Here is a 25,278-nt window from a genome sequence, read left to right as displayed (position 1 = left end):
GTTAATTTTTGTGTTCAGGAAATAGGGAGTAAAGTTTCAATTTCACAGATTTATAAAAAGATAAAGAAGGGTTTGGGAAGGGTGATTAGATTTAACAGTGAAAAGAAATGGGCACAGGAGGTGGCACCTTTAACTTTGGATTGGAGAAATATATATAAAAATGTTAAAAGGAGTACAATTTCCAGCAGCTTCCGATTGACGCAGTTCTTTATCCTTCACCGGACCTATGTTACCCCAAGGGTTATGAGCAAGATGTATAAAGCAAGAGAAGCAAAATGTTGGAAATGCGGAGAGGAGAGGGCCGACTTTGTCCATCTGATCTGGTCATGCCCGATTGTACAAGGGTACTGGTCTCATGTTTTCCAGCACCTTGAGGTAGAGACAAAGAAACCGGCCCCTTTTGAGATCAGTATAGCAGTCCTGGGAGATACTGGAAGAATCGGAGTAGATAGAAAAAGTGAAGGAAAATGGGAAAAAGGACTGATGCTGGCACGGGTTGTCCTGGCCAGAGGATGGGGAGCGGCTAGCCCACCAAACGTGGTGGACTGGAAAAATCTATGTGAAAGGGTGACAAGATATGAGAAAGCTAGGCAGGAGAAGCCAATGAATAAATAAATTCGGAGTAAAAAAGGGGGGAACTATAAGACTTCGAAACGAGGTTACTGAAAGAAAAGGCCACTGGGACACTCCCAAGACAACCAAATAGGGTGGAGGGGAGGGAGGAGGTGAAGGGGGGTCGGGGATGGGAGGGGGGGGGGGAACTTATCTTTGTTAAAAATGAAGGAGATAAACTGTTATGACATGACTTTCTGTAATGGTGTATATTTGTACTGTTATGATACTCTTTTGTAATTTATTATGGTATATATATGTATTTTTGTAATGATCAGCTTTTACATATGTCATGTTTTATTGAGAAGAAGAAAATTGATAAATAAATATAATAAAAAAAAAAAAAAAAGAACATTCATTTCATCATAAAAAATATCAACCGTATGTCAAACTATATCCAAAATCAGTTAGAAATTTCCAAATTACACAATATATCTTTCACTGTCATATTGCCGCAACCTTATACTATATATAACCTCATCAGCACATTTTAATTATCCCCTTTTCACTAGACCGCATTACAATAATTTCTTTTTCCACAGTTTTAGTCCACATTACTTTGAAAACCTTTTAGTATACCGCATTCCTACTTCTCTTGTACCATTCATCACGCACTCAACTAGTTCCATCTCCGGAGGAAAAATGGAATGATGCATTAAAAAGCTATGCGGGAGTCTCAAATAGGGGCTCACATAAGATCTCACAATTTTTTGTAGTTCATAGGCTCCATCGATCACCACGGATATTGAAAAGAATGGGTGTAAGAGATTCGGATAATTGTATAAAATGCGGGGGAGAGAACGCTGATCTAATACATTGTTTTTGGAGATGCCCAAAACTGTTTAGGTACTGGACAGAAATAACAGATATGATATATCTGAATTTGAAGGTTCAGATATCTGAAGATCCTATGATTTGTATCCTGGGGGTAACAGAACATCTGGGCCTAAATAGAGATTTACGAACTGTTCTAAAAAAGATACTATTTCAAGCTAGACTCCTTATACTCAGGAAATGGGTAGGGGTGGACCCTCCAACAGTGGGACAGTGGAGGAAAGCAGTGGATAATTTGATTAAGGAAGAACGAATGATGGAGGGCCAAAGTAGAAAAGCAAAAAAAGTTGATGAAATATGGAATAACTGGGTACTTTAGGGCTGGATAGATTCTTATTATTTATTTATGATTTTTTAAATATTTTTTTTTTCTTCTTCTTTCGTTGGTCGTGGTTACGCATATCTCCTCCCCCCCTCCCTCTCCAAAGGGGTGGTAGGGGGTGGGTAAATGGGAAAGATGGTTTATGATTATTAATGTATTTGTCTTTTCTGTGTATTGGAAAATAAAAAGAATAATATATATATAAAAAAAAAAAAAACTAGTTCCATCTCCACCCACTATTAGTCATGTTACTCCAGACGGCCTCACCCAGCCCCTTCCCATTCATAAACTTCATACCACATGTACTGTGACTTGAGAGAGGAGGACGAAGGCTAATACCCTGATTATTTCACTTGTGCAGCATCTGACTGAATCATTAGCAGCGCGGTTTCAAACTTTTACTTCAAGTCAACCACTGCCTTGCTAAAGAAACTGAGAGTAAAGGTGCTGGACTGGCCAAGCATGTCTACAGACCTAAACCCTATATAGCATCTGTGGGGCATCCTCAAAAGTAAGGTGGAGAAGTGCAAGATCTTTAACATCTACCAGCTTAGTGTTGTCATTTTGGAGGAGTGGAAGAGGATTCCAGTAGTAGCCTGTGAAGGTCTAGTAAACTCCATGCCCAAGAGAGTGAAGGCAGTGCTGGAAAATAACGGTGGCCACACAAAATATTGACACTTTGAACACAATTTGGCCATTTTCACTTAGGTGTGTACTCACTTTTGTTGTCAGCAGTTAAGACATTAATGGCTGTGTGTTGAGTCAGCTGTACACTGACTACTTTACATTGTATCAAAGTGTCACATCTTCAGTGTTGTCCATTGAGAAATGTGAGGGGTGTATTCACTTTTGCAAGATACTGTATATATAGAGGCACCCACTGTGCCACATGTCCTACCTCCTCTAAAGGCGTTGTCTAAGTAATCAGGGGAACATCAGCGGACAGCAGCTGCTGTTACAGAAGAACTGACACTTTGATACAATGTAAAGTAGTCAGTGTGCAGCTTGTATAACAGTGTACATTGGGTGTGCCCTCAAAATTACACACAACCATTAATGTCTAAATCGCTGGCATCAAAAGTGAGTACACCCCTAAGTAAAAATGGCCAAATTATGCCCAAAGTGTCAATATTTTGTGTGGCCACCATTACTTTCCAGCATTGCCTTAACTCTCTTGGGCATGGAGTTCACTAGAGCTTCACAGGTTCACACTGGAATCCTCTTCCACTCCTCCATGATGACATCACGTTGCTGGTGGATGTTAGAGAGCTTGTGCTCCTCCACCTTCTGTTTGAGGACGCCCACAGATGCTCAATAGGGTTTTAGGTCTGGAGAAGTGCTTGGCCAGTCCAGCACCTTTACCCTCAGTTTCTTTAGCAAGGCAGTGGTCGTCTTGGAGGTGTTTGAGGTCCTTATGTTGGAATACTGCCCTGCGGCCCAGTTTCCAAAGGTAGGAGATCATGCTCTGCTTCAGTAAGTCACAGTACATGTTGACACTCCCACCACCGTGCTTGACTGTAGGCAAGGCATACTTGTCTTTGTGCTCGTCACCTGGTTGCCACTACACACGCTTGACACCATCTCAACCAAATGCACACAGTGTAAAATAGTCGAGGCGTTTTCCGTCGCTGATTTAAAAATTCTTAAAGTTACTTCTTGGAAACAGATTTGATTGTGAATTTCATAGAAGTCAATGCGGAAGCAAAGAAACTAAAAACTCCTGTAAAACCTGCACCAACTTACAGATCTGCCACCACAATCCACCTGTTTTCTGCTAGTAATCTGCTGTATGAACATAGCCTCAGGCGGCGCACACATCTGTATCACCTCACGAGGACTCGCTTTTTATTATCAAGAGGAATCTGAATCTCCTCAGACAGCACAGCCTGGAGCATGACTCCGCCCACACATGGTCACATGGTCATGACATCACCAAAGGTCCTTTCACCCACTAAGCTTCAGCATCTACAGATAAGTACCTGGTCATGTGATTCCTGACCCCTCCCACACATGACTGACATCATCACAGGTCCTGTAAGCACAGTACAACTACAGGGCTGCTCTGCAGGAGGAGGTAAGTGTCTGCTCACAGTCATGTATGGATTGGGGGTACAAGGTGATGGAGGGGATCGCCCGGAGGTCAGTATTGCACGTTTCCAGTCCACATATAATTTGTTATCTTTTTCACCATACATTACATTGAACCGTGAATGCCGCCACTCATTTTGTGAAAAACAAGCCTCTGTATGGCTACGTTGATGGAAAATAAAAACATTATGGCTCTTGGAAGGCAGGAAGGAAAAATGGGAATTGGCTGTGATAGGAAGGGTTAAATATCATGATAACGGTTTTACATGGTCCAGTAGTATGACGTTGATACCAGGTAGACCTGTAAATTTTTATTACACGCTTTTGCTATATGTGATTGAGATTTGCAATGTGACCGATGAATTTGACTTAGAGCGGACATGGCCTAGGAAAAGCTGGAGTAGGCCGCAGCACCACTGTGAGTGACGGTGCCTTATTAAACAGATGACTAGCGGGGATCCCAGGTGTTGGACCGCTACCGATGACCTTTCAAGAGGATAAGTAAATTTAAAGGGGTTGTCCAATCTTGGACATTAAGGTCATATCGCTAGGATATAGCCCCAATGTCTGATAGGTGCGGGTCCCACCTGTAGAACTGGCATCTATCCTTAGAATGGAGCCCACAAAGTGCAGGAGGTCGCACCTTTCATTTCTTGGTAGTGCCAAAAATAGCCAAGCAGCGTGCGCTGCTATTTTCGGCAGTCCCATAGAAATAAATAGAGGGCGGCCGCTCGCACACACAGTGCGTCCTCCTGCACTTTGCGAGCTCTGGTCTAAGAATAGGTGCAGGTTCCAGAGGTGGGACCTTTACCTATCAGATGTTGTGGGCATATTCTAACGGTGTCCAAGATGGGCCAACCCCCTTAATTAGAACATACTAAATGAGTTTTTCCGTTCCAGAGGGGAACCTCACAATGCCGTCTTACTCAGCAATAGACCTACTAGGCAGTCTGTTAGGCCGGGCCTTTCTTAAAGGGATTTTCCAATTTTTAACATGTGTGGCATATAACTAGAATGTTCCAGGAGTGTCAGGTACAGGTCCTACGTCTGGAATCTGCTCCCATCTCCAGAACTTGGGCCTCAAAGTCAAGGAGAGCGCACCGCATATGCACAGCTTTTTCTCCATTCACTGTTAGAAGACTTCTGAAAATAGACAAGTGAGTGCTGTCAGCTCATTTCAGAAGTCCCATAGTAGTGAATGGAGAGCGCACTAAGCATGTGCGGCCACCACTCCATTCGCCTCTGTGAGACAATATTTTCAGAACTCGCATAGCGGTCATTGGAAGGTGGCCGTGCATGCACAGCTGCTTATCTTCACAGTTTATGCTCTGTTCTGGAGATGGGAGCGTGTTCCAGAGGTGGGTCCCACAACTGTCTGACACTGATGGAATATCCTGGGATTTTGCCATAAACGTTGAGAAGGTAAAAACCCCTTTAAGAACTCAGCTAAGATGGCAACCAACCCCTTCCCTTCCTGAATGATTGCCATCTCCTATATGACATTTGCTGCTGATGGACTGGGCACAGATATTGTCCTTGGAAAGTAATTGTAAGTCAGGATGCAGGAAGTTAGTTCTAATTACAATGTACATTTACGTTGGGATGCAGGAAGGGGTTAAGCTCGTCACTGTAATATATTTGACCCCCAGCCTGACTTTCTCCTATATACTCGCCACCCTCCATACCCGAAACCCTCTTCACAAAACACCATTCTAGACTGTATCGACCATGAGGCGGCTGATACCGTAACTTCTCCTAACATAAGCCTGCTTAAGTAATACATGCATACCCTGATGGCTCCTCAAATGGACCCCTAAAGTGTGTGGCAGTTAGTGTTGAGCGCGAATATTCGAAAAGCAAATTTTTATCTCGAAAATCGCAACTTTGAGAATTCGCTAATATTTCGAATATAGTGCTATGTATTCATTATAGCGAATATTCGTCATTTTTTCCCTTCTGAACATATGATTCCTCTCTGCTTCTTGCTTGTGGGCCAATGAGTCATTGGCCCACAAGCAACTTAAGCAGGGAGGAATCATGACTTTAGATTACTTTAGATGTAAAAAATGAAGAATATTCTAAAAAACAAATATATAGCACTATATCGAAATATATATATATTTTTTTTATTATTATTATTATATTTTTTTTTTTTCAATCTGTACAGTTGTTCCATTTCGGCATACTCCACCCCGACAAGCGTCCCCGTCACCATGGGAATGCCTGGGGGTTAGAATATACCATCGGATCTGCATTTTCACGATCTCCTCCCCGACAAGCGTCCCCGTCACCATGGGAACACCTGGAGGTTAGAATATACCATCGGATCTGCGTTTTCACGATCTCCTCCCCGACAAGCATCCCCGTCACCATGGGAAACGCCTGGGGGTTAGAATATACCATCGGATCTGTGTTTTTTCGATCTCAGTGAGATCGTGAAAACTCAAATCCGATGGAATCTTCTAACCCCCAGGCATTCCCATGGTGACGGGTACGCTTGTCGGGGAGGAGTATGCCGAAGTGAAACAACTGTACAGATTGAAAAATAAAAGACGAATATTCAAAAAAACTAATATATTTGATATAGTGCTATATATTTGTTTTTTAGAATATTCGTAATATTGTAAAACAAGAATATATAGCAATATAGTGAATATTCGAAAAAACTAATGTAGAGCAATTTAGCTAATATAGTGCTATAATCTTCTTAGTCTAATAGTTGTAATTTTTTTCTCATCTGAAGTTCAGATTTGAAAAAAAGATTTTAGCACTATAATGGTGCTCTATTATCGTTTTTTCGAATATTCGCTATATTGCTATATATTCTTGTTTTAGAATATTAGGAATATTTTGAAAAATAAATATAGTACTATATTAGCTATGTTGCTCTATATATTCTTTTAGTTTTTTTTAGAATATTTGACATTTTTTTCCATCTGAAATCATGATTCCTCCCTGATTAAGTAACTTAAGGAGGGAAGAATCATGACTTCAGATGGAAAAAAATGACGAATATTCTAAAAAACAAATATATAGCACCATATTCTATAGTGCTATATATTCGTTTTTGACCCACGCCTGTATTGATCGTGTAATATTCACATATTACGCGATCATTACCTTGCCGAGTTTTCGAGTAAAAAAAAAAAGTATAATATAACGAATATTCTACAAAATGTTCGTGAAATATCACGAATTCGAATATGACCCCTGCCGCTCATCACTAGTGGCAGTATGTATGTCAGTTTCCTGAAGCGAATGTGACTCATGAAATCCCTGAGAGTAGTGACAATCTCCATCACCATCAGTGCATTTATACCGGTAAGTACATAAAATCTTCCCGACACTCGTTCCGACATCTACGTCCCATTCCTAGTGAAGTGACTGATAGCAGCGGCCTCCTCCTAGGTCAGTAGCTGTGTTCCTCAGTAGATAGACGGCATCTAGTGGAATACAGTATGCCAAATATAAATGACCTTCTGTATAACACCTTATAGGGACTCCTGGTTGTCTTGTCTCTGTGATTAGGGTCATTGTCTTGCTGGAAGTAGAGCCTTTGGCCCAGTCGGAGTTCCCGAGCGCTCTGGATCAGGTTTTCATTCACAGGACTGTCTAATCTCAGAGATATCGCTGCATATGCCCCCAATGTCAGATAGGTGGGGGTCCCACCTCTGAGACTCGCTCCTATCTCCAAAATGGGCCATCAAAGTAAACGATAGCCCACCGCGCAAGCACGGCCACCCTCCATTCACTTCTATGGGAGATAAGAAAATAGCCGAGGGCTCCCTCAACTATTTTTTGGAACTCCCATAGAAGTGAATGGAGAGCATGCATGATGCCCTTTGATTCACTTTGGGGGGCAAGTTCTGGAGAAAGATGTGGGTCTCAGAGGTAGGTCCACTGCTATCTGACATTGATGGCATATACTATCGATATGCTACCAATGTCTGAGATAACGCCAGCCCTTTAAGAATATCCCAGCTCCATTCAGCTTTCCCTCAACCCTGATCAGTCTCCTTGTCTCAGCTGCTAAAAAATACCCCCACAGCATTGTGCGGTCATGGATGGTATTGGGCAGGTAATCAGTAGTGCCTGTTTTTTTTCCAGACATGACGTTTAGGATCCATACACACAACCATATACCGGTATATTTTTTTAGTCTGCAAAATAAAAATCTGCAGAATACGGATGATGTCCGTGTTGCAATAATTTTTATTTTATTTTTAATTTTTTATGCAGACCCCTTGACTTCAATGGATCTGTAGTCTGCATTTTGTGGGCAAGTATAGGACATGTTCTATGCTCTTGTAGAATAGACATGGATGCAGAAAGTAGTTTTTGTGTGGGGAAGGGATCACTACCTTCTGACTTTTCCTGCAACATCAACAAAAGAAAAAACAGAAGTAAAATTAGATTTTTATTGCTGCCTTCCATGTTTGCTATCCCTGTGAGGTGTGAAAACCCTCCTATCACTGCTGATGTGAAGGTGTGAGGAGGAGAGAAGCTACAACATCTACATTGTAATATATCCTCTAATGTTTCCCCTTATTAACTAATTCATATATTTTTAAATGGGATTATGTCTGCTTTTTTTTACATTCTTTCTTCTTCTTTCCATTTAGGTTCCTACAATATAGAAACATCTCAGTTATTATCTTCCACTTAACAGAATTTTCCTGATTGACCCATCAAGGATAGGGACAGAGACAAGATGGCAGAGAGGATATTAAATCTCACCCTAGAGATACTCTTCCAACTTACTGGAGAGGTGAGAGATTCTGATGATGTCACATTACATCATTCTTATCTATGGTAATAACAGATTGACATGGCTGTAGAGGTGATGGACTCTAGAAACGTCAGTAGTAATTTATTACTGTGTCTCCCCTTATCTAGGATTATACAGTAGTGAAGAAGACCTCTGGTGAGCGCTGTCAGTCCTCTGGGGGAAGAACCCTGAGCCCAATCACGGGGCCTCCACCTCACCCCCTGACACATGAGGAAATCAATGAACAGAAGATCCTAGAACTCATCCACAAGATGATGGAGCTGCTGACTGGAGAGGTGACACTGCTGGGAATGCTGGGACATTATACAGTAACAGCACTGGAGGGGTCTGGGTGATGACTGTATCATTGTGTTGTCAGGTTCCTATAAGGTGTCAGGATGTCACTGTCTATTTCTCCATGGAGGAGTGGGAGTATGTAGAAGGAAACAAGGATCTGTACAAGGACGTCTTAATGGAGGACCACCAGCCCCTCACATCACCAGGTAATAGGACTAAATACAAATGTCTTAATTATCTGTATTTGAAGAATGAATCCAGTCACTGTATGTGTCTCCTACAGGAAGACCCAGTAAAAGAAGAACACCAGAGAGATGTCCCAGTCCTCTTCATCCACAGGAACATCAGGTAGATGGAGATATTCCCTATGGTCTGTAGAAGGCTGTGAAGTCCCTATGTTCAGTCTTGTTTTATCCCATAGTATTATATGTGGTATATCTTTGTAATGAAATATGGTGAGATGATGGGATTAAAGATGCCTGGAACCGCTTTCAATGTTCCGGCTATGGATACTGGCAGCAGGAATAAGAAACCAACTGGATTTATTCCTCTATTTTTCCTCCCTTTTTCCTGAGACAAACATCACTGAAGGCCAACTTCCTCCACTGAATTGTTTTGATCCATGTCTAGCTATGCCAAATACACATGTGAATGAGGTTCTTCTCATTGAGCCATCATCTAATGTCTATGTTCTGCTTTAGGAGATCTACAGCCATTTCACTCAGATAAATAGTGCTGTTGTTATTTTTGGTTGTCGTGATAATGTCTATGATTGACGGTGATAATTATAATGTTTGTTTTGCAGCTTTTAAATCTGGATAAAGATCTGAGCAATAATAATTCTACAGAGACATATGTGAGATGTGATAACCAATGTAAGAAGGAAATTCCTACAGATAACCACCCACGTGAGTAGAAACCACTAGACAGAGCAGAGAAGACTCACAAATTCTACTTATTCACAGGCAGGAAGTTTTATTTTTAAGCTTTGTCGTATCAGATTTTCCTGCTGTATTCTTCTTATTCGGCCAAAATACATATTAAATATGTACAAAAATATGAGACTGTTACAGGTGAAAACACGTGCTGTTATAGTAAAATTTGGATGCAACAATACAGGTTGAATATGGATATGAAATACGCCTCTGTGAAGAAGGCCGATTTATTTATCTACTGATGAGGGAAAAGGATTTGCCTAAATTTGGAATTAAGGGTACTTTGACACTAGCGTTATTCTTTTCCGGCATTGAGTTCCGTCCTAGGGGCTCAATGCCGGAAAAGAACTGATCAGTTTTATCCTAATGCATGCGGAATGGAGAGCAATCCGTTCAGGATGCTTCAGGATGTCTTCAGTTCAGTCTTTTTGCCATTTCAGGACGGAGAAAATAACGCAGCATGCTGCAGTTTTCTCTCCGGCCAAAAAGACTGAACACTTGCTGGAATGCCGGATCTGGCATTAATTTAGATTTAAGTGTATTAGTGCCAGATCTGGCATTAAGTGTTTCGGCAAAATGGATTTGGCTTTCCGGTCTTTTCCGGATGACACCAGGGAGACTGATCCGGCATTTCAATGCATTTGTCAGACGGATCCGTCTGACAAATGCCATCAGTTTGCATACGTTTTGCCGGATCTGACTGCCGGAACCCTCTGCCGCAAGTGTGAAAATACCCTAAAAAAAACATTTGTTCTTATTAGATTTGGGAGGTGAGAAAAGACCCCACCCCGACTTTTTTAAAAACGTGCTTAACAGTTATTTCTATGGTTTATTATTGTGCCTTTAAATTGAGATATTATGTGCATCCATTCAGTAGAGCCTGAGATACTGTATGTGTGATTTATGTTAGTGATGAGCATCATAGGCAATATTCGTTTACATGATATTTTGTGAATTTTACGCATAATATTCACGAATTCGAGAATTCGTGATCTCTAGTCATTATTTTCGCGATTGCGCCAATCTGCACTAATGATGCGCATATTTTTTGCGCAATACATGCAGCTTTACGTTTTATCCGGTCTGAGTAGATATTACTGATTGGTGCACTAAGTAAGCACTATAGTAAAGGGGTAGGCTACTTTCCTATTGGTTGCTAGGGATGTTGCTAAGCTCAGACAAAGATATTGCAGCCTTCTCATTGGCCCACAAGCAAGAAGGGAGGTTACTGATGAAAACAAAATCTAGAATATTTGCGATTATGAATATATAGCACTATATTCTACATTTTTGCAAATTCTCGAAGTGCCGATATATGTCCACTGCTATCCTGCCACCGAGTGTCCAGGCTGTGTGTTGTTATGGCATTGTGTACATGCAGCAGGATGTTGACCCTTCAGTGAAGGTCCTTGAGAAGATCGCATGATCCTAGGAAGATGCTGGCTTCAACACAGAAGTGGAAAAGAGAACAGTCTGGTGGCCTAACACCATGATCTGCTGGTCCTTGCTGTGAGGTCTATTGTTAGATTGTGATCTGTTTTGCCATTACTGTCTTAAAGGGAATGTGTCATCAGAAAATGACCTATTTAGAGATTTAGTGAATCGGTTCTGAACCAATTGGATACTAATTGGACTTCACAAAAATTAAGATTTTTTACTCGTTTCTGACAAATCATGAAAAAATGGCGGCCAGCACCATTTTTCTGTGAGTTTAAGCAGGGAAATCCATGGGGGAGGAAGAAGATGGAGGCTCACATGACAATGGAAGGAAGTGGGGGGCTTGCCCTGTTTGGCTCCAAGGCTGACATTTTGAGCAAGAGCCCTTATGCTGAGAGAGAAGAATCAAACTTCTGTCTTCAGCTTGTGACCTGGAAGGGTGTAATGTGGCAGTGTCTGACAAAAAGCTATTACAGACACAAGTCACTAATGTAGTGCGATAGGGACACTATAGGGAAAGAATATGGAGATATAATTGGTGCTGGTCACCCAGTTGTGTTTTTAATACAGCTGCTGGCTGGCATTTAGTACCATATTACAAAACCCCTGTGAGACAAAGAAGCTCTTTTTTTTTTTTTTTTATATACTAAAAATTTCTACACTTCGTAAGCTTATTGCCAGCAACCCAGTAGCATTCTGCTGCAAACCATGAGGAAGTGCACTTTTTTTTCTTATTAAAACCATTTCAGTGCATGAACCCTGTGTTATTGAATGCATTGCATTATAACAAAATCATTTCATGGCAGAAACGCCATTTTTATACCTGTGTTATTGAACACGTAGCACAAAGACCTTCTACTGCAAAGATTGCATTGTTATATCTGTGTTAGTGAATGCATTACTGCAACAGATCTTGTAGTTCAAACTCATTTACTGAAGATTTTCTTTACTACCAAAGTAAATTGTCAATACCAGTGTGCAGTGTGTTTATGGAAGAGGGACATTTAGTTGCTCGTCTTTCTTTAAGGCCGAATGCACACAGCCGTGGAACACGGATGTGAGTGGTCCGTGGTATCCCGGCCTGGCATCCTGCTGAGAGCAGGAGCGCACAGCGTTGTTGTTTCGTTGTTTGCTATGACGCCGTGCGCTTCGTGCCGCCGCTGCAATACAGTAATACACTCGTATGATCTATACGAGTGTATTACTGTACTGCAGAGGTGACATGAAGCGCACGGCTTCATAGCAAACAATGACGCCATTTTAATTCTTATCTTCATCTAAGTAACAACAATAGACAATCAGTCTGCCTAAACTAATAACACACAAAGAATAAAATGTTACCATGTTTTTATTGAACACACCATGTAAGCATTCACAGTGCAGGTGGAAAAAGTATGTGAACCCTTGGATTTAATAACTGGTTGAACCTCCTTTGGCCTCAATAACTTCAACCAAACGTTTCCTGTAGCTGCAGATCAGACGTGCACAACGGTCAGGAGTGATTCTTGACCATTCCTCTTTACAGAACTGTTTCAGTTCAGCCACAGCATCTCAATCGGGTTGAGGTCAGAACTCTGACTGGGCCACTCCAGAAGGCGTATTTTCTTCTGTTTTAAGCCATTCTGTTGTTTAGCTAACACTTTAGGATTCTTCTTCCCCTCATTGAGCAGTCTGCGCTGTGCTCTTGCAGTCATCTATACAGGACGGCCGCTCCTAGGGAGAGTAGCAGCAGTGCTGAACTTTCTCCATTTATAGACAATTTGTCTTACCATGGACTGATGAACAGTAAGGCTTTTGGAGATACTTTTATAACCCTTTCCAGATTTATGCAAGTCAACAATTCTTAATCGCAGGTCTTCTCAGAGCTCTTTTGTGCGAGGCATCATTCACATCAGGCAATGCTTCTTGTGAAAAGCAAACCCAGAACTGGTGTGTGTTTTTTTTATGGGGCAGGGCAGCTGTAACCAACACCTCCAATCTCATCTCATTGATTGGACTCCAGTTGGCTGACACCTCACCCCAATTAGCTCTTGGAGATGTCATTAGTCTAGGGGTTCACATACTTTTCCACCTGCACTGTGAATGTTTACACGGTGTGTCCAATAGAAACATGGTAACATTTTAATTCTTTGTGTGTTATTAGTTAAGCAGACTGTGATTGTCTATTGTTGTGACTTAGATGAAGATCAGATCACATTTTATGACCAATTTGCGCAGAAATCGATATAATTCCAAAGGGTTCACATACTTTTTCTTGCAACTGTATGCCCCTTTTGATGAAACCCATTATCTTATTGGCCTTGGCAGGAGCTGCCTGACACTGGTTTCTCTCTGGAACTCTCTGCCTGAGGAGGTGGTGATGGTGAATTCACTAAAAGAGTTTGAGGGGCCTGGATGTATTTCTGGAGTGTAATAATAATAATGCAGGTTATAGTTACTAGAGAGGGGTCATTGATCCAGGGAGTTATTCTGACTGCCTGATTGGAGTCGGGAAGGAATTTCTTCCCCTAAAGTAAGGAAAATTGGCTTCTACCTCACAGTTGTTTTTTTTTTTTGCCTTCCTATGGATCAACTTGCAGGATGACAGGCTCAACTGGATGGACAGATGTCTTTTTTTCAGCTTTATAAACTATGTTACTAGCAGTGTCATCCCTGAACTAACATCCCACTCATGTGGTGTGTCAGATCAGGGCTATCCACTCTGGCACTCTTCCCTCTACCCCACTTTCTAACTGTTCTCCATCTATCTACCTCACTTTCCTGAGCCTCCATGCTACACCCCCCCCCCCCCCATTCTGCATCTACCTCATACAGTGCTCAGTGAGCAGCAAACTCTTTTCCAAACTGGCAACGATTCTCAGTGTCGAAACTCGCTCATTTAGATTCACTATGTTCGATTCCAAAGGGGCAATTTGCTTACATTTTGAACAAAGATATATGCACCCTCAAACGGCTGTTCCAGGACTGCATACATTTGGCCAGTGGTGGTAGTAGAAGGCCACAGTTCTTACTTGCTTCTGATAGGTGCTACATTATTATTAAGGACAAAGAGGATGAGATTGTGTACTGTATATCTCACTCCTCCTCTCAGTCTAAGCCAGATAATGTGGATTTCACAGTCTGACTCTGTGCCTTGGAGCCAGGGGTAAAATTTTCCTTCTCCGTCTTGCAATCCCATAAAAGTGACATGGGGGGGTAAGGATGATGATGATTGTGTGTTGGACAGGACCTGAGGGATGGATAAAAAAAAAAACATATTAGGTATTGCTGCGTCCGTAACAACCAGCTGTATACATTCATCGCATGATCCACCCCGTGTCCGATAAACACCATAAAATAAATAATATAAAAACGGTGTAAAAAAAGGCTATTTTTGTCACCATACATCACAAAAAGTGTAAGGCCCCTTTCACACGGGCGAGTATTCCGCGCGGGTGCAATGCGTGATGTGAACGCATTGCACCCGGACTGAATCCGGACCCATTCATTTCTATGGGGCTGTGCACATGAGCTGTGATTTTCACGCATCACTTGTGCATTGCGTGAAAATCGCAGCATGCTCTATATTCTGCGTTTTTCACGCAGGCACCATAGAAGTGAATAGGGCGCCGTGAAAATCGCAAGCAAGTGCGGATGAGGTGCGATTTTCACACATAGTTGCTAGGTGACGATCGGGCTGGGGACCCGATCTGTATTTTCCCTTATAACATGGTTATAAGGGAAAATAATAGCATTCTGAATACAGAATGTAAAGTTAAATACTGATGGAGGGGTTAAAAATAAAAAAAATTAACTCACCGAGTCCACTTGATCGCGTAGTTGCGGATATCTGTCTTCTTCTGTAATGTTGAGCAGCTGGCTAAGGACCTGTGGTGACGTCACATCACATGGTCTAATCACATGGTCCTTCACCCTGGTGATGGACCATGTGATTGGACCATGTGATGAGCCCAGTGACGTCACCACAGGTCTTTTGCCAGGTCCTGAAGATAGAACAGAGACCGACAGCTATGGAGCAGGTAAGTTAACTTTATTTTTTATTTTTTAACCCCTCCATCCCTAATTTACTTTGCATTCTGTATTAAGAATGCTATTATTTTCCCTTATAACCATGTTATAAGGGAAAATAATAAAATCTACACAACACCTAACCCAAACCTGTCCGGGTTTGGGTCTGGGTACCAAACATGGCGATTTTTCTCACACGCGTTCAAAACGCATTAAAACGCTTTGCACTGGCGCTGAAAATCGGGCATTTTACCGCAACGCACCCGCTTCTTATCGGGCCCTCACGCGCCACGCTCGTGTGAAAGAGGCCTAACACCAAGCGATCAAAAAGGCGTATGTCCCACAAAATGATACCAATAAAAACCGTCACCTCATCCTGCAACAAATGAGTCCCTACATAAGAAAATCACTAAAAAAATAAAAAAAACTATAGCTCTCAGAACATGAGACACTAAAACATAATTTATTTAATTTAAAACTGCTATTATTGTGCTAAAGTGAAATGAAAACTAAAAAAATTAGACATATTAGGTATTGCCACGTCCGAAACAACCTGTTCTATAAAAATACCACATGACCTAACCCCTCAAGTGAACACCGTAAAAATAAAAAAATAAAAACGATGCCAAAAAAGCCTTTTTTTGTCACCTTACATCACAAAAATTGCAACAACAAGCGATCAAAAAGGCGTATGCCCCCCAAAATAGTACCAATAAAACCGTCTCCTCATCCCGCAAAAAAGGAGACCCTACGTAAGACAATTGGTAAAAAAATAAAAAAGCTATAGCTCTGACTGTGGAAACACCAAAACATCATTTTTTGGGTTTCAAAAATGCTATTTTTGTGTAAAAGTTAAATAAGAAAGAGTATATATATTAGGTATTGCCACGTCCGTAACATTCTGCTCTATAAAAGTATCACATGTAATAGTGCAGAGTTCAGAGTTAAGCGGCACTACGGCAAACTATTGCTTCACCACTAATCATATAAGGAGAACTGGGGCCGCGGTCTCTCGTAATCTGGTGGTGCACAGCTTGTCAAATGCAAACGTAATTCCACAAATAGAAATGAATAAGCGGCACTCACCATTCGATGCAAATATTTCTTTTATGCTGGGTACAGAGAGGGAAATACAAAACAGTGCAATCACAAGGGCATGGCGAAGGACGTTTTGCGTATCACCGCTTCATCTCGCCAATACTGACACCCCTTGACGCAAATGACATAATCTTTTATGCGCCACACGCGCTAACTTGGGCGTGTGATACTGGCGTGGGCTTTCGCACATCATTGCAAGTGCAGGCTACATCAGTAAGTAGGAGGTATACATCAATGTTACAAATAACAGGCATGCTGGGAGTTGTAGTTTTGCAACAGCTGGAGGCACACTGGTTGGGAAACACAGATCTACCCTGTCAAATGAATGTTGTAAAAAATGTAAACTGTGCCAAAACAGCTATTTTTTTTGTTACCTTGCCTCACAAAAAACGTAATATAGAGCAATTAAAAATCATATGTACAACAAAATAGTACCAATAAAACTGGCACCTTATCCTCTCGTTTCCAAAATGGGGTCACTTTTTGTCAGTTTCTACTGTAAGAGTGCATCAGGGGGCTTAAAATGGGACATGGCATCTAAAAACCAGTCCAGCAAAATCTGCCTTCCAAACACCATAGTTCCAGCAGAAAAATGAACCCTCACAAGGATTTATATTTATTGATATACTAACATAAAGGACGGACATACATCAATCACTATGGTCAGTATACCACCAGTTAACTGGCCACTACTGGGTAAGGGGGGGGGGGGGGGAGAGGGGGGAGAGAATATCCCTACACTCGTACCCTAATCTACACCTCAGCCCAGGGACGGCCCCTAATGGTGGGGACTCCCTGTCCTCAAACCTCGGCTACCACCTCCTAGTAGGCCCTCGGAGGATGACGATGGCCAGAGTGCCAGCCTGGTGGTAGATTGCCGATGGCTGAGGTGATGGCCTGATGGTAAATAACCATACGACGCTCCTTTTCTTCTGCGCCCTGCAGTGCACCCTTACATCAGTTTGCGACCACATGTGGGGTGTTTCTGTAAACCGCAGAATCGGGGTAATAAATATTGAGTTTTGCTTGGCTGTTAACCCTCTATGTGTTAAAGAAAAAAATTGATTAAAATGGAAAATCTGCCAAAAAAGTTAAATTTTGAAATTTCATCTCCATTTTCCTTTAATTCTTGTGGAACAACTAAAGGGTTAACAAAGTTTGTAAAATCCGTTTTGAGTAGCTTGAGGGGTGTAGTTTCTACAATGGGGTCATTTATGGGGGGGGGGTTCACTATGTAAGCCCCCCAAAGTGACTTCAGATCTGACCTGGTCCTTTTAAAAAGTGAGTTTTGGAAATTTTCTTAAAATCTTTTAAGAATTGCTTCTAAAATTCTAAGCCTTCCAACGTCCTATAAAAATAAAAGGACATTTACAAAATACTAGTGGTACACCGGCGCTTGCACTACAATTGAACTAACGCAACGGTATCGCAACGGTATCGCCCCCGTTGAAGATCAAATAAATGACGTGTAATATATATGTGTTCGATACTGCGCGACGTATACCCCTTTTATGCTCTCCCTGCCTGTTCAGTACTATAAAGGCCCACAGTATATGATACAGTAACTCCCAGAGTAATAGAATACCTTATCCTTGATGTTTCAGCTGCGGAGCCTGTTCCTCTGTGTCCTTCTTGTTTATTCTTTTTTCTGTCTTTTCTTCTTTTAGGTGCCGTCCAGGATGGGGAAAGGTTTGAGGGGTTAAACCCTAATTGTTATTTGTGTTTTTTTTATAGTTTTTTATATAAAATACAAAGTACAGAGCTTGCCCCGGCCGGTGGCACAGCCCGTGGTTTAAAAAGGCCGCTCGTTCACGCTCGCACGGAGTGCTGCGTGACGTCACGGTGGTAGCTACGGTGGACCAGGAGGACCACATTCTTGGCATGAAAATTGGTCCTCCTGGTCCACCGTAGCTACCACCGTGACGTCACGCAGCACTCCGTGCGAGCGTGAACGAGCGGCCTTTTCAAACCACGAGCTGTGCCACCGGCCAGGGCAAGCTCTGTACTTTGTATTTTATATAAAAAACTATAAAAAAAACTATAAAAAACCACAAATAACAATTAGGGTTTAACCCCTCAAACCTTTCCCCATCCTGGACGGCACCTAAAAGAAGAAAAGACAGAAAAAAGAAAAAAATAAGGACACAGAGGAACAGGCTCCGCAGCTGAAACATCAAAGATAAGGTATTCTATTACTCTGGGAGTTACTGTATCATATACTGTGGGCCTTTATAGTACTGAACAGGCAGGGAGAGCATAAAAGGGGTATACGTCGCGCAGTATCGAACACATAGACATTTACAAAATGATGCCAACATAAAGTAGACATATGGGTAATGTTAAGTAATAAATATTTTATGAGGTATCTAATTTTTCAAAAGTTTTGGTAAGTTTGGGATTTTTTCATAAATAAAGGTGTAATATATTGACTCAAAGTATCTTGTGTTACTTTATGAGTTATTACCACATAAAGTGACACATGTCAGATTTGCAAAAAATGGCCTGGGCAGGAAGGTGAAAACTGGCCTGGGGTAGAAAGGGTTAACCTGTATGTGACCGCTGTATACATCAGCAGTTGGGTCTTTAAATATGGTGCTGGCTTGCAAGCGCAGTGAATGGGAAAAATAAAGTTATGGCTTTGGGAAGGCTGGGAGTAAAAAACTGAAATAAAAAAATTAAAATAACCCAGTTATTAAGGGATTAATTTATAGCATCTGATCGGCTGTTTGAAAAGGCAGTGGGTGCTGGCGGTAGCGCTGTGGCCTTCTTCTTGTTTCCCGCAGGCTAGTGACATCACGACTACTATCAGTGGCATGGGCGCGGCTCGGCCCCATTAACGTGAACGGGGCTGAGCTGCTGTTTTCTCAAGCAGCTAATCTGCAGGGTCCTGGGTGTCAGATCTCCACTGATCAGATGCTGATGATCTATCCAAAGGATAGATCATCAGTAATAAAAAGACACAGAACCCCTTTAAAAGTTTAATTTAGCAAACAGCTATTTGTATCCCTCCTAAACCTTCCGTACATATGCCCAACTGGCTTGGCCAGCGGGGAGAGGGGAGACACCTCTGCAGTCAGTTTATCTCGCCAAGAACAAAAATTTGAACATGATAAAATCTAACTGCAGGTTCCTTATACACCATTTTACTACATATATAACTTGCAATGTGTATAATATTATTAATATAAAAATTGTATAAAACATCCCAGGGTACTGGTACAGGGTCCTCTCTCTTCCTCTACCAGTTTGTAACTTATCTTGTTGATGCTTATTGTACTTGTGTTGTTTTATGTATGTGTACACCCCGTTTTATATGTACAGCACTGTGGAAGGAATGGAGCAATAATAATAATCTATACCATTTTCAAGGTTATAGTATTTAAAAATAATACAGTTTTATTCTTGGCAGGTGACTGTACCTTAAGCTCAGAGGGACATCTGATCTCTTCAGCTTTTAAAACAAATGGTCATGGTCTCACGCAAGACACATATGAAGAGCATGCCACTATCTCGGATATACCCTCAGCTCTTCACAGCCAAGGTTGCTCGTCTGATCCATTTAAACATCTTCTATCTTCTGATTCATCACAGACTGTAAAGCAGAATAAAAGTCACAGAAGGGATGTTAAACATCAAAGAACGTACACAGGGAAGAAGACCATTTCATGTTTAGAATGTGGGAAATGTTTTACTTGGAAATCACAACTTGTTGAACATCAACGAACTCACACAGGGGAGACACCATTTTCATGCCAAGAATGTGGGAAATGCTTCATGAGAAAATCACATCTTGCTGAACATCAGACAATACACAAGGGGCAGAGGCCATTTTCATGCCAAGAATGTGGGAAATGCTTCATAAGAAAAGCACATCTTGATAAACATCAGAGAATTCACACAGGGGTGAAGCCATTTTCATGTTCAGAATGTGGAAAATGTTTTACTTGGAGATCAAAACTTGTTGACCATCAACGAACTCACACAGGAGATACACCATTCTCCTGTCCTGAATGTGGGAAATGTTTTACTTGGAAATCACAACTTATTGCACATCAACGAACTCACACAGGGGAGACACCATTTTCATGCCAAGAATGTGGGAAAAGCTTCATGAGAAAATCGCATCTTGTCGAGCATCAGACAATACACACAGGGCAGAGGCCATTTTCATGCCAAGAATGTGGGAAAACCTTCATAAGAAAAGCACATCTTGCTAAACATCAGAGAATTCACACAGGAGTGAAGCCATTTTCATGTTCCGAATGTGGGAAATGTTTTACTTGGAAGTCACATTGTGTTGAACATCAACGAACCCACACAGGGGAGACACCATTTTCATGTTCAGAATGTGGGAAATGTTTTACTTGGAAATCACAACTTATTAAACATCAACGAATTCACACAGGGGAGACGCCGTTTTCATGTCCAGAATGTGGAAAATGTTTTTCACACAAAACAACACTTGTTGTACATCAAAAAATTCACACAGAAGAAAAGCAATTTTCATGTTCAGAATGTGGGAAATGTTTTGTACAGAAGAAAACCCTTGTTGCACATCGACGAATTCACACAGGCGATAAGCCATTTTCATGTTCAGAATGTGGGAAATGTTTTACTTGGAAACCACAACTTGTTAAACATCAACAAACTCATACAGGGGAAAATGTTAAGATTGTGGGAAATGTTGATTAAGAAAAACAAATCTTGTTGAACATCTGTAAATTCACACCATTATGATGTAGAAAATATTACATTTTTAAATCAGAAATTGTTGAATATTAATTAACTCGAACACGAGAGAAGCCATTTTCATGCTAAGAATGTGGGAAATTTTATGGCAATAGATCAAAGGTTCTTAGACACCAAAGAACTCGCAGAAGGAGAATTTTCATGCCAAGTGGGGAATGTTTTAACTATAATTCAGTTCATGTTCGGCATCAGAATTTACACAGGCACGAAGCCATTTTCATGGACTGTATGTGGAAAATGTTTACCCAAAAGTCTAATCTAATTTCCCATCATCAAATTCACATTGGAAAAAACTGTTCTTGTCCAGAATGTAGGAAATGTTTAACCAACAAATCATCAAAACCTCCACACAAGATAGTAGTCATTTTTACCCCTTCTCTGACCTTGACATAACTGTATAAGGGGGTAAGGGTTAACTTCCTATATGCTACTTAGTGATGGTGGCCACAGCAGTTGTGTTTGTGCCATAAGCACAATATATAGCCAGGCTTTTGCTGCAATGGCCAGGATTTTAGCAAGCTCCTTTCCTGGATATTTAACTCATTTAGATACCACAGTCTCAATAGTAAACACTGTATAAAAGCAGGTAAGCATATGGAGGCAGCTCCCTCTGAAACTCCATCATATATTTCCCTTGGGCAACACAATGATGGTGTAATTATGGTTGCTATTAGTGATGAACGATTGGAGATTCGGATCCTAGATCAGCAGTCAATCCGTTAAAAACTTTGTTTTAATGCTGTATGGAGATGGGTCCCTGTACAGAATTAAAATGTATGTGCTTAGGTGAGGCAAAGTGGGTTATTCTCGAAGTCTCGCGAGACTATGACGAGTAACGTGGAGCATCGATTTTTAAACTTGAAAACCATTTTAAAATATGGATCCGAAGTCTGAACAGATCCATGTTTTAAAATGGTTTTCAAGTTTAAAAATCGATGCCCAAAGTTATTCACTGAAGTCTTGCGAGACTTTGGCAATAACCCACTTCGCCTCGCCGGAGCGCATAAATTTTAATGCTTTACGGAGACCCATCTCCGTACAACTTAAAACAAAGTTTTTAACGAATCAACTTCGGATATAGCACCTGAAGCTCGATTCATTCTTCACTAGTTACTATGGTAACTAGAGGACTAATGATGGCCTCCAGGTTTGTGAATTACAGAAAACCAATTAGAGCTTACCTGAGAACCCCACAGCCTCCTCCTAGGCCAGTGACATCACTGAATATCGGTCACATGACCTAGTTTCAACTCAGCCCCATTCAATTCCATGAGGCTGAGCTGCAATATCAAGCACTAACACTATTCGATGTACGGCACTGGGAGCCTTAATACTTCTCAGAGACTTAGTACTTAATAAAGTATTTTTTTATCACAAAGGTGGTAAATCGTAAAAAAATATATATATATAAATTTAGGTTGACCGTATAGAATGAAATAATCACAGAGTATATCTGACAAAGAAATCTGACAAAGAATCTGATTTTCAAACACATTAGTTTTAATGCAACAATAAATGAGGTAGAAAATACCAACCAATGAAGCGGATTGCATGTTCTTGTCTTTGTGAGAAAATTGAGGCAAAGTCCTGCACTTGCGATAAGTGAATTTCTTTAGGTCAGCAAAGGCCTGAAGCAGGTCTTGGTTTCTTGCCAAGTCTGGGTGAAGCTATTGATAGCAGAATAAGCCACAGGAACTACAGATGAGACAGTGATAGGAAGAGAGACCCTTGATTGACGGCAATATACAATAAAACATAGGCTTTTACCAGAAGATTCACTGGAATGGTTTTATAGGAATTCTGCCCAAAGGCGTCATTATGTCCATAATGAGGTAGTGTTGCAGATAGTAGACCAGAATCTGATTGCAAACTTCAAAGAAAAAAAACTTCCAGCACATAGTAGATTAGAAAATTGCATCCTCTTTATTCCAAAAACGACATCGTGACTAAAGTAAATTGGACAAACCTACCGCCAGATCGACATGTCTCGAACCGATCGGTTCTTACTCATGAACTGATGACTGCCTGGATTCGAGCACCCTTGTAAAAATCCACCACCAATCAGAAAAGTGGAGATGGGGGAGAGAAAGGAATAGGGAAAAAAAGAAACATACAGTACAGACCAAAAGTTTGGACACACCATCTCATTCAAAGAGTTTTCTTAATTTTTGGACTATGAAAATTGTAGATTCACACTGAAGGCATCAAAACTATGAATTAACACATGTGGAATTATATACATAACAAAAAAGTGTGAAACAACTGAAAATATGTCATATTCTAGGTTCTTCAAAGTAGCCACCTTTTGCTTTGATTACTGCTTTGCACACTCTTGGCATTCTCTTGATGAGCTTCAAGAGGTAGTCACCTGAAATGGTTTTCACTTCACAGGTGTGCCCTGTCAGGTTTAATAAGTGGGATTTCTTGCCTTATAAATGGGGTTGGGACCATCAGTTGCGTTGTGGAGAAGTCAGGTGGATACACAGCTGATAGTCCTACTGAATAGACTGTTAGAATTTGTATTATGGCAAGAAAAAAGCAGCTAAGTAAAGAAAAACGAGTGGCCATCATTACTTTAACCCCTTAAGGACACAGGGCGTACAGGTACGCCCTTGTGCCCTGGTACTTAAGGACACAGGGCGTACATGTACGCCCTGTGCATTTTCGATCACTGCCGTGCGGCTGGCAGTGATCGGAACCCGGCGCCTGCTCAAATCATTGAGCAGGCACCTAGGCTAAATGCGCGGGGGGGTCCCGTGACCCCCCCATGTCGGCGATCGCGGCAAACCGCAGGTCAATTCAGACCTGCGGTTTGCTGCGATTTCTGCAGTTTCTGATCCCCGCGGTCCCTGACCGCGGGGATCAGAAACTTTAGGATTAAAAATTGTTTCCTGTATCCCTCCCCCCTGCACCCCTGAGTTGTTCGAGCACGGTGGGAGGTGCAGGGGGAGGGTTGCGGGCGGTGCGGGCGGTGCGGGAGGCGGGCGGTGCGGTAGGCGGGATCGCGATCCCCCGCCCGCCTCCCATTGCGTAATCGTTGGCGTCTAGTGGGTATACCAGGGTGCCAGCACATTGCTGGCACCCTGGTATAAACGGCTGACATCGGTGATGCGATGTCAGCCGTTTAACCCTTTCCATACAGCGGTCCGTACGGACCGCTGTATGGAAAAGGTTAACAGTAAGAGGGAGCTCCCTCCCTCTCCGATCGGGGGGCTGCTGTGCCTTTGCAGTCCCCCGAATGGAGAGGGAGAGAGCTTCCAGGCAGCCCCCCAAGCCCCGTCCTTACCCTTCCCCGTCTGCGCAGTTCTGGCCACTACTGAGCAGACGGGGAAGGTTCCCATGGCAACAGGACGCCTTCTCAGGCGTCCTGCTGTCCATGGTGCTGAACAGATCTGTGCTGAAAGCATAGATCTGTTCAGTGTAAGTAAAATACAGTGCAGTACTATATATATTGTACTGTACTGTATTATGCAGACATCAGACCCACTGGATCTTCAAGAACCAAGTGGGTCTGGGTCAAAAAAAAAGTGAAAAAAGTGAAAAATAAAGTAAAAATCAAAAAACACATTTATCACTGATTAAAAATGAAAAAAATAAAATTCCCTACACATGTTTGGTATCGCCGCGTCCGTAACGACCTGATCTATAAAACGGTAATGTTACTTTACCCGAACGGTGAACGCCATAAAAATAAAAAATTAAAAACTATGATGAAATTGGAATTTTGCCCACCTTACTTCCCAAAAAAGGTAATAAAAGTGATCAAAAAAGTCGCATCTACGCCAAAATTGTAACAATCAAACCGTTATCTCATCCCGCAAAAATCATACCCTACCCATGATAATCGCCCAAAAACTGAAAAAGTTATGGCTCTTAGACTATGGAAACACTAAAACATGATTTCTTTTGTTTCAAAAATGAAATCATTGTATAAAACTTACATAAATAAAAAAAAAGTATACATATTAGGTATCGCCGCGTCCGTATTGACCGGCTCTATAAAAATATCACATGACCTAACCCCTCAGATGACCACCGTAAAAAAATAAAAATAAAAACGGTGTAAAAAAAGCCATTTTTTGTCATCTTCCGTCACAAAAAGTGTAATAGCAAGCAATCAAAAAGTCATG

General features: G+C 41.5%; 1 protein-coding gene across 1 annotated transcript; it reads left to right on the top strand.

Annotated features, from left to right (window-relative positions):
* The first annotated feature begins 9,071 nt into the window (after positions 1–9,071).
* On the top strand, positions 9,072–21,782 carry LOC122938108 (zinc finger protein OZF-like). The gene is made up of 4 exons (XM_044293420.1): positions 9,072–9,127; positions 9,205–9,269; positions 9,727–9,829; positions 19,809–21,782. The coding sequence occupies exons 1-4, from the start codon at positions 9,097–9,099 to the stop codon at positions 21,089–21,091; spliced, it is 1,482 nt and encodes a 493-aa protein (XP_044149355.1). The 5' UTR covers positions 9,072–9,096; the 3' UTR covers positions 21,092–21,782.
* Positions 21,783–25,278: the final 3,496 nt, after the last annotated feature.

Source organism: Bufo gargarizans, chromosome 1 (assembly GCF_014858855.1).
Source record: "Bufo gargarizans isolate SCDJY-AF-19 chromosome 1, ASM1485885v1, whole genome shotgun sequence".
Classification (NCBI taxonomy): domain Eukaryota; kingdom Metazoa; phylum Chordata; class Amphibia; order Anura; family Bufonidae; genus Bufo; species Bufo gargarizans.
This window is presented reverse-complemented; position numbering and strand designations above follow the sequence as displayed.